General features: G+C 42.8%; 1 protein-coding gene across 1 annotated transcript; it reads right to left on the bottom strand.

Moving 5' to 3' along the window:
* Positions 1-1,472: 1,472 nt before the first annotated feature.
* Positions 1,473-10,559, bottom strand: LTO1 (LTO1 maturation factor of ABCE1). Its single transcript, XM_035117111.2, has 5 exons — positions 10,430-10,559; positions 8,053-8,158; positions 7,674-7,744; positions 5,189-5,306; positions 1,473-4,145 (listed from the first exon to the last, which is right to left on the bottom strand). The coding sequence occupies exons 1-5, from the start codon at positions 10,486-10,488 to the stop codon at positions 4,077-4,079; spliced, it is 423 nt and encodes a 140-aa protein (XP_034973002.2). The 5' UTR covers positions 10,489-10,559; the 3' UTR covers positions 1,473-4,076.
* Between the last annotated feature and the right edge of the window lie 223 nt (positions 10,560-10,782).

The raw sequence follows: 10,782 nt of genomic DNA, 5'->3' as shown, positions 1-10,782 counted from the left end.
GGTGAGGACACTTGGTGTACTGTCCCCTGCGCATTTAGGAACTCTTCAAAATCCTGCGACATAAATTCACCTCCAAGATCAGAGTACAGATTTTGTATATTTTTACCAAAATGAGTCTTAACCCAATTGCAAAACTTTTTATACATTTCTAGTGCTTGAGACTTCTTAGAGATTGCATATGTCCAAACATATCTGGTTTTCTGGTCCACAAGTGTTAGCCAGAATCGGGACCCTCCAAGTGATTCTGGCAATGGTCCTACTAGATCACAGTGAACCCTTTCAAAAGGCTCTGCTACTTCTCTCATAGTGCTTTTGCCCTTTCGTGCCACCTTAATTTTATGTTTGCAGCATGACAGGCAGTTCATGTAAAATTTACACGGTTTAATTTCTAGGCCATGCACTATATCCCGTGTTTTTAAAACATCTGCAAAGTTTTTATGGCAAAGCTTGCGGTGAGCTTCATGTAGGCAGTTTTTATGTGACTGGCACTTTGCCAACCCCTGCCTGCTCCTATTGGCTACACCACAACAGCTATTGCTTCCTCTTGAAGAGGAGTGAAACTTGAGTCTGTAACGCCCATGAGTCTGTTTTGCATAGAGAACCTGCTTATTGGCCCGATAAAACCGGCACATTTTTTTAGTAAATTTAGCTCTAACACCTTGACGTGCAAACTGATAAACCGATAATAAATTCCCACACAATTCAGGGCAATAAACAACATCTGATATAGTAATATTCAAACTATGCAGTTTTATAGTCCCCTTTCCAAGTGAGGGCAAAACTATTCCATTCGCTAAATGCACATTTCCAGTCTCTGGTGTGTAGGTTATGAAGAGACTGCGATTGCTGCACAAGTGCTGCGATGCGCCACTATCGATGATGAAAAAGTCCCAATTACCTCTTTTATCCTCACAAGGCTGTGGTTCTGCAAAGAATGCTTTCGGCTCGGGTCGACTACCTCGCTGTGGTCGCTGCGAAGGCTTCCATGCCTGAGTGGCTGTGCGTCCCTTTTGCGACCTAGAGGAAGTCTTTTTACTCTTTGCTCTGCATTCCGAAGCAAAATGTCCCAAAAGGCCACAGGCAAAGCATTTCTTGTTGGCTCTTAAAGCTACAACATCCCCATTGTCATTTGAATGCACATTCTGCTCTTTGGGAACCTGCATGATTGAGGCATCTCGCCTGTCCAGCTCTGCCATCAGTTTTGCAGTCACGCCTTCAATACTCAGCTGGTCAGGAGGGACCAAAGCGAGCTGGCTTGCGACTGCATCATACTCTTTGTTTAATGAGCAGAGGATTATAAAACAAAATTGATTAACAGGAACCACAACGTCTCTTCTCAAAAGCTCCAACCTGATTTCCTGTAAATGTCTCAGGTGAGCTGCCAAGTCACCGCCAGGTTGCAGTTTTGCCTGATAAAGCTGGCGGTAAAAAGCCAAGGCTGATGCGGACTCTTTTCTCAAATGGACCGCAGCCAAACTCTCCCACATTTCTTTAGCCGACGTTTTATCTCTGATATATACAACTTGCTGGTCGGACACTGCTAAGTTTATAAAGGCTTTGGCTTTGTTATCCCCCCGTATCCATTCAGGGGTAAGTGGCTGAGGAGGGGTGTCTGTGGCGTAGTTAAACAGGTCCTTACATTCGAGTAAACCTCTCATTCTAAAGGACCAAAGACTATAATTACCATCAGTTAGTTGAGGAAAGGTAAGCGCCATCTTTTCGCCGTCATCCATCCTGGATATACTTCCAGCTCCTTTTCGACCGGCAGATAGCTCAGCTTCACAGACCTCTTAGCAAGCAGTTCAAACACCCATGCGCAGTTTCTGGGCCCATAACCGGATGTTGGGCAAAATACGCACCAACTGAGTGGCAACAGCGGCAGGGTCGACGAAATAACAAAGTCGTCTTCAGTATCTTTGCTTGCTTTTATTTACAATTATATACACCACACTCCTCTACTCCTTTCCTCTCATTTCACAATACATCACCACCACCACACCCATGAACCATTTGGGTAGCTTAAATACAGAATTCAAAATAGTCACTTACCCAATCACATTACAGTAAGCAAACTCTACCTTCAATTATTCAAATTAGCAAAAGCTCACAGGTGTGTTAAACATTCAGAACAAGGTTACAAACACACATCTCTGTGTAGCACCATTGACCACATCAGTCTTAAAGGAAAAACCTAACAGTCCTGACCTATCGCGTCCCCTCCTCCCCACAACACCCGCCCAGGCAAGTCAGTACCTCCATTCGGCCTAGTCTGTAAAGGCTTCGTCCTAGTATGTAAATGGCAGCTGAGGTGCTGTTGAGAGTGAAGGTTCTATAGGTGTAGTACCAGCATAGCTAGAGGGCGCTGGTTTGCAACCTGGTTCTTTTCCCAGCATGCACTTTCGGCTGAGTGGTGCGTTCTGGAACAGGGGTTTTTTGGGTTTCACTGGGCAGAGGTGTGGCATCTGTCTTTGAAAACCTTATAAGAGCATTTGCTTTGGACGTTGTGTTCAAATTTGAGGTTTCGGAGAAAAGTGGATAATAAACCACATGCCCAGTTTACATTTATATATATATATAGATGATATATTTACTTTTCCCACTAGGTGGCCCTAAACCAGCGGGTTGCTTACGGAGATCTATTTGGTATCTTAAACAGAAAGGAAACCCTTCTCCTTGCATGGGTGCAGCACATGTATACAAACCAGAGCTATGGTCAGCTTCTTCTTTGCCCTGTCCCCAGCTAACATGCATTTTTGTGTGTGTGTGTTTTTTTTTTGGTGTGGGGGGGGAAATCACACCTAAACTGAATTAGTTATTACATAAAGATGTTCACAGGCATTAGGAATATCACTCCCTCCATTTAAAAAGTGAATATTCCAAGTGCAGAGTAGCTGAGATTAAAAATGGGTAGGGCAGAAAGAGTTAACACTGTCAGTGGGAACTCCCCAAACTGCAGGAGCTCTGGCTTTTGAAAGCAAAGCATCCAACTTCCTTTAACTGAGCATGTATGCTGGTCTCGTGTTGTCTAGTAATGTGGCAACAAAGAACAGAGGGAAGAAATAGATTTTCCTAGCCAGAGCTGAGAGTTAAACTGATACTTACTTTACTTATCCTTAACTGCAATCAGTTATGGGTACAGGTAGGAGGAAAAGGGGTACACTGGGCCACTTTGTTCCTTTCCCAAATGGATCCTTTAAAAAGCTTAAATAACTGCAGTCAGGGCAGGGGCGTGTGTGTGTGTGTGTGCTGGCCCACAAAGGCACTTGGAATGTTCTGCAAAGGTTCCCGCTTCTGTTTCCTTATTTTGATGAGAGTCTAATTATATTTTCTAGAAAATGTATTACAGCCAGGCTAAGCCATTTCCACATCTCAGTACTGAAGGTATTTCTTATCTTAGTTTGTGAGATATTTCAAAGGAAAAGTGGTGTTTTGGAATGAAACATTCTTTTGAGGGCCAGCAGGTCAGATATCTATTAAAAAGTATGCTTTCATCTGTGAACTATATCACTATAGTAATATCAGCTGAGACTGCACAGAATAGGACACACACACACAACTACATATACATATAAAATCTGTTTTACAGATTAGGTTGCTGCATTTCTTGCACTAATATAGTGCGATATATCTTTACACAGATTGCCAGCAGAATGTCAGGTTTACAAATGAAATTTTGAAAGTGTTTACAAGAGCCAGATCAAAGTATCTGAAGTCACTTCCAAGTTACCTACTCAATACAAATGACACCCGTATATTAACAAGCCACTGTGTTGTAGTCCAATTTCCAATACTGTACTAATTTCCAAAACCAGTACTATAGCTACTACAGATCACCATGGAGTCTACTCCACATACTGCCTGCTTTAAGGAGGACTCTGCAAACTGAACTGGCACTGCAATTCAATCAACATACAAACTTATTTATTGGTTCTATTCCCGTGAAGAGTTAGTCTTTCTCTCAATGAGTAAAAAAAACAAAACCCTAAAAAAACTTTCTAGCCTCATTTTCTCTACTCAAGATTTCACCACTTCTTTAGTAGCCTGCTGGGAGTTCTTTTCTCCATCTGTGGTCCTTTTCAGAATGTAAGTGCAGATCCTTCAGCACCAAGTTTAACACTAGAAGGAATATGCAGCAATGAACGAACCTAAAATGAGAAACAAAAATGGTAAGCTATGGTTTTTATAGTTATACTATGCATTACCCTCAAGTGATATACAATGTCAGTCATACTCAGAACAGATCCATTAAAACCAATGTACCTAAACTTACTTAGTATGATTTAGTTGGATATTACCCGTTAGTTAAGTTACATTGGGTGACATCTTACTCAGTGCTTTTTTTCTGGGGGGGGGGAATCGCCGTTACTCACCATGTTGTGACAGTAAGTGCAACATTTTTAACAACAAAAAAAGATGTGCCAGTACTGCGTATCCCTTGAGTACCCCCTGACAAAAAGCACTAATCTTACTGTGTCCATATGCATCAGGAATGGCTTTCTGCACATGCAATGGGCCTATCCCAGGCGTCGGCAATGTTTTCTGGCCGTGGGCTGGAGCATTCCCACGGACTATCATCTGTGGGCCGGACATGGGCCAGACATGTGCAGAAGAGATTTTCGGCGCCATGCTACGCATGTCCACAGTGCCAAAAATCACTTCTGCGCATGTCCGCAGAGCCATAAATCGCTTCTGCGGTTGCAGATGCCAGAAATTGCGGCTGCGCAGAAGCAATTTCCAGAGTCTGCACAGGCGCGATTTCCAGTGTCTGCGCAGGCACCATTTGCGGCGCCGCTCGGCGAGTCCCTGCGCCACGCTGGTTTAGCGCAGCGCACAGTGGACTTGCCAAGTGGGCGGCTTGGTGACCGGGCAGCTCATGGGCCGGATAAACGGCCTCTGTGGGCCGGATCCGGCCCATGGGCTGGAGGTTGCCGATGCCTGGACTATCCCATCTTTCCGTCCGAGCTACAGCACCCTGCACGCCTCCAAACTCTGTTCCATATTCTCCAAAGCAGATTTTAGGAGACATGGGAAGATATGGAGGGAGAAAGAAAACAGGGGGGGCAGGTCTGCTCATGCAACACTGGATATCAGCTATGATGATTACATTACCGTATTATTCCATGGGAATAGCACACAATTTGAATATAGCTTAAATGAATACTCCTTTTATTCCAACACTATTACCAACCTGTTTAAATCGTCCTCTGATTTTCTCCAGGTCTTCCTGAAGTTTGTCATAGGCTGGATCCTCACAAGGAAATGTCCGAATCATCTCTATTAATGACTCTAGAGCTTTTATCTTTTTACTGAAAAAATAAGACCATTTTATTTTACAAACAGTATTTAATAATTTGATGTTTTGAAATACAGACTTTGGTCACACCATCCGTTCAAATGTATTTTGCAACTGTTGTTCATTTCAGCATCATACCACCAAGATGGACAACTCACAAAAATCAAAGCTATGTTCACAAATATCTACTACTGAGATGTGAGACCCACTTTGACAATGGCCCATTACACCTTGGCATCAATAATACCTGTAAAGGCAAATCACACAAGTCAGGACTGTGATACCCAGACCAGCATTGCCTCTTCCTGAGGGATTGCAACAGAGGAGCCTTGCCATTTGACCAATCCGCAGAATTCCCTTTTGACCCTCTTATTAGACCAGCATGAGATGCAGCCATGCCACCCTAAAATTATATGTAGTAATCCATTTGAAATCCTGTTCTTCTGAAATATCTTCAGAACATATATAGACAGTACCACACTTTGGACATTCAAATTGAATGTGTGAAGAAAGTACTCTTCCCCACCTCCTGTGCAATGCTTTGCAAATATGTCTGCATTTCCATTTTGTCTTTTTTGCACAGGATCAGAAAAAGCCCTCCTGCTTTGTGCTCTCAGAAAAGCACTTCTGGATCCAAACCAAACAAATGTATATATTAAGAACTGATTACCATCCAAGGCAGGAGTCGGCAACATGGTGCCCATGAGCGCACAAGCATACACAGCAGCCTTCCCTAGCAGTCATAGGGTCTCCACTGAAAATAGGTTTGAAGTAAGCATTCTACTGTAGCTAACAGAACACGTAAGAGAGCTCGTTTTCTCCAGTTTGCATATGGGCCCATGGGCCCCCAAAGAGAAGCTTAATCAACCAACTGATTCCTTAAATCAAATGACAACCCTAAATTATTTTCTGTTCCGTAGAAGGGAACAGTCAGTAACTAAAAAAGATGCTTGAACAAATGGAATTTGAACAAAGATGTTCCTCACCCGTATTTTCTACCTGTAAGCGAAACACTAGCTCAAAAAAAGTCATATACTGTACATTTTAAAGAATTCATGTAAACACAGGTTTCCAACATGCTTAGTGAAGGCAATTCAGCAACAGATGCTTAAATGCAGCAGAACAAATGACAGCCACAGCTTACATCTTGTATGCTGTGCATTGGACAAAAAAATACTACCACATTTCAGTTGTTTTCCAGAGCACCAACTAGCAATGCAATCAAAACTTATAAATAAATACCCCTATTTAGCAATCTGGCACTTGCTGGGTCAGACAGGCATCCATTTGCCAGGCAGTGAGCCCAGAAATGCTTGTCTACAGTGTGTGTGTGTGTGTGTGTGTGTGTGTGTGTGTATATATATATATATATATATATATATATATATATATATATATATATATAACTCTGATAGCCTACACATGACCTCATCTCTCAATGTCTAGCAATGTCCTGCCAGTTAACAGTCACCTCTGTATCTGAAGGAGCAATGGAAACTGCATCCACATGATATTTAGTGGTGGTCATTGCCAAAACACTTAAAAATACAGAGGTAATCCAGCCACACCAGCATGAAAGCATGTTATAAAGGGGTGGTAGAGAAAGGAGAGACACATGGTTTAACTTACATCCCCTTTGTTTCAGAAGGTAAAAACATCTGTACTGCCCAGTGAGAGCTAACCGAATACCATGCCTGAGCATTGCTAAATTTGCAAAGCCAAGCGTTCAGAATCATGTTTTCTGAATCCTGATATAGATGTAATGTTGCTGAACACAACTAAAATGGCACGATGTACGATACTGTGCTAAGAGTTATTGGTATGATGAGCTACTACAGGTGTCACATAATACTCGCTCCACATTTGTCAGAACCCAATCACTTAGTGTGGCAGCATCTACACTTTGGAACTCCCTGCCTATTGATATCAAGCAGGCGCCTTCACTGTATTATTTTTGGTACCAGCTAAAAATGTTCTTGTTTACTCAAGCCTACCCAGATGCTTAGAAAAGCTGATGTGAATTTTAAACCGTTTTAGTATTTTAACTTCTTGCATGTTTTAATGTATTGTAATTTTTTCCTCTCTTTATGGTTCTATCTTTTTGCTAAATGTTTTAAGAGTGTGTTTTTTTACACAACCAAGCAGTGTATAAATTTCATGAAATAAAATTAATAGATATTTGGGGCTTAAATCCTGGTCACTCTTGGTGACAGTGCTGCTACCTCCCCAGTTATTTTATTGTTGGCGTTATTGTCTTATGGTGCTATTTTCTCCCTCCTCCTTCAATTGTGATATAATCTGCTCTCTCTCTCTTTTTTTTATCTGAAGGAAACAAACAGAACCAATGCATGATATGCTGGTTTTATTTTTAAAAACCTACCTGTTTTTCTCATCAGAGCCTTTATGAAGCAATTTCTGCCATGTCATTGCAAAACCAAGGTAAGATCCAATCTACAAATTTTGAAAGAGATCATTTAATTTTCCTTGTTATGCCAATTATGCTTATTTCATTTAAGAAAATTTCAGATATGTATTTAACGGGACTTACTTCCATGTAAACATGCTTAAGAATGAAGCCTAAAAGAACCTGTTTGAATCTAGGATTGTTACTACAATATTTATTTTGCATGGAACTTGGATATGTCCAGTAACAGAACATCAGAAACAGTGATGCTCACTTTACATTCAGGCCCCAAGAAACATAGATTGTCATGTTGCTTCTTTTGATCAAAATGCTCATTTTATTTTTTAACACATACTTCTAAGCCAATCTTTGCACCTTGTTGTATGCCATATTGCCTTCCTTCAAGGAGTCCAGCACGTGTTCCTTCAGCATATCCTTCTTGATAGCCTTCACCATGAAATCTGAAATGAGAGAAAGATTTTGAAAGCGCTGTTAGGCTGAAGCAGCAAAAGAGCGCTTGCACCTTGGAGGCTAACAGTCCAATCCTATGCATGTTAACTTCAAAAGGAGTCCCACTGAGTGTCAACCAGCTTCAATGGGATTAACTATGTGCAGTTGATTTCTTCAAGTATGACCAAACTTCACTACATCATCTTTCATTTCACATCATCTTTGTGCAACATACTTGTTATTCAGTGGCATACAAATAAGGTAAATAACAAAACAGTTATACAAACAGTCATATAGTTAAGTAAAGCCATCTAGCAATAACGGTTTTCCACCCAGTAAGAACTCATATTTTGTTGGATTCATAAAACCTAAGGACAGGAAAAAACTTCTGGAAAAAGAGCTTCAAGGGGATCCAGCAGCAAGCCATACTTTTAGAAAGTCATCTTAAGTTTCTTTGAAGCAGTTCCCCCAGTAAGCAAATTATATTGCAACTGAATTCCCTTAGTTTAAGTTAAGTATTTATTTTAGGCAGTGTTGAGTCTAATTGTAATGCCGAGGAACTTTACTAATTTCCCACACTTTGAAAGTACTTGTCCATGGGCAGAGAGGTGGTTGAAGTTATACCATGCTATGTTCTAAACATAGGTGGAAGCTGTTAGATGCTCTTTATGCAACAGGGTTGTACTTTTAGCCCAAACTGATTTAGGTCACACAAAGTGTTCAAGCTACCAAGGTTATAAACGGTTTTATAGATTTAAATTTTCTAAGTTGTAAGGCAGATGGACTGGTATGGCAGATATGAGCCTGTGAGTCAGTACTGGAAGACTAGCCTTCCAGGTATTTTCCCATCTGGCCTGACAGAGCAGGGCCCTGACTGCAAAAAGCTGCAAAAGCTGAGGCTGCGGAACACACTTTCGAACTGGAGTATTATTTAGGGGCGGGGTCTTTGTTGTTGCTGCTGTTATTTGTTTGGGAAGTATCTCTACTTTTAGATCTTATGATTTATGTGGAAATTGTTTCAATTTGGTTGTGTACTTTTTAATGTGTTTTATATGTATCATTTACTTACTTTTGCTATGTTTGCATTCACATAAATGGTTTCACGCTGTAAGCTGCCTTGAGCATGGTTTTAACTATGGAAAAGCAGCATACAAATAAAATGATGATGAGCTAGAATATATGCATTACAATTTTCTTGATATATGGTCATACAGTGAAACTTGACTGACTAGCATAGGGCTCTTAACGCTAGTGAATATGAACATACTTTGTAAAAACTACTATTCTTATTAAGGGTTCTGGAAGAAGCAAATGCAACATTAAAGTGAATAGAAACAATAGTTCAACAATCACACAGCACTGCCCTTCTAAGGCAGGTCACATTTACTCCTATTGTACAGATTAGGGAATGGAGGAAAAGTAAAAACTGACCAGGCTACCCATAAGCTTGGAACTCTCTCTCTCTCTCTCTCTCTCTCTCTCTCTCTCTGTGTGTGTGTGTGTGTGTGTGTGAGAGAGAGAGAGAGAGAGAGAGAGAGAGAGAGAACAGACAGAAATCCAGCAGGTTAACCTTTCCTCTCGTATTGCATCTCTGGAAGGATGAGAAACTGCATTTCTGACACACAGGTGTTAAAATGACAGCAGCCATGGGGGAGGGGCATAATATAAGTTTATGACAAACTCATGTAACACTGGACCTTGTGGGCGCCCAACGAAGCTGAATGTTGGAAGTTTCAGGATGGGCAAAAGAAAGCACCTCTCTTCAAACCACAGAACTCGCTCCCAGGAGGCAGCGATGCCCCGCAACCTGGATGGCTTTAAGAGAGGACTAGCCAAATGGATGGAAGGAGAGAGGGCTATCGATGGAGGCAGTTGCGAGGCAGCAATGCTTCCGAATACTAGTTGCTGGAAACCACTGCAGGGGAGCTTGAATGCTGCTTGCTCGTTTCCCACGGGCGTCTGCTTGGCTGCTGTGAGAACAGGATGCTGGGCGAGATGGACCAATGGCCTCATCCAGAAGGGCGCTTCTTATGGGGCCGAGTTTGAACTCCGATCTCCCAAAGCGAAAGCAATTTCCCCGAGAGAAGCAGCAGCCTCAGTACCAGGTTCCTCCCGCTCGCCGAGGGGCCGATGCTCTAAGCCAGGCTCAGAGCCACAATCCTCATCCACAAATCAAATAGGGCCCAGGAAACGGGCTCTCTGCCCGCTGCGGAGGCGGGCAAGTTCCCCCCGAAAGACGCCCAAGGGCCCGAGGCAGACCCGGGAACACAATCCGGCCCTACCTCGTCTCCGCCATGACAATGGTATCGAAGGCGTCCGACCCGCCCGCGTCAGCCTCCATGGCCTACGACGGCTCCTGCCTCACCGGCTCCCGACCATCGACTGGTTCCCTCACCGAGCGGCAACGTAAGAGGACAACGGACGGCAAGCCGGCGGGGCCAAATGCTACCGCCCTCGTCGCGCATGCTCCGGAGGTGGAGGTGGAGGGGCGGGGGAGACTCGGGCTTTCCCTCGTGACGTCACAAAGCGACTGGATGGAACGCCCCTCTCACTTGTTTAGTTTTGGGTCGTTTTCCTCAAGCGCTGCGTTTCTTTGCTCCTTCCCAGGTCAGCCGCTAGAGGGCGCCGGTATTCT

This window comes from Zootoca vivipara, chromosome 1, assembly GCF_963506605.1.
Source record: "Zootoca vivipara chromosome 1, rZooViv1.1, whole genome shotgun sequence".
Lineage (NCBI taxonomy): Eukaryota > Metazoa > Chordata > Lepidosauria > Squamata > Lacertidae > Zootoca > Zootoca vivipara.
This window is presented reverse-complemented; position numbering and strand designations above follow the sequence as displayed.

Coding starts and splice junctions, on each gene's coding strand:
- LTO1 (XM_035117111.2), bottom strand. CDS start 10,488: ATGGAGGCTGACGCGGGCGGGTCGGACGCCTTCGATACCATTGTCATG. Junction 8,159..10,429: donor ATTGTCATGGCGGAGACGAG/GTAGGGCCGGAT, acceptor CTCTCATTTCAG/ATTTCATGGTGAAGGCTATC. Junction 5,307..7,673: donor GGCTCTGATGAGAAAAACAG/GTAGGTTTTTAA, acceptor TTATTTTTTCAG/TAAAAAGATAAAAGCTCTAG.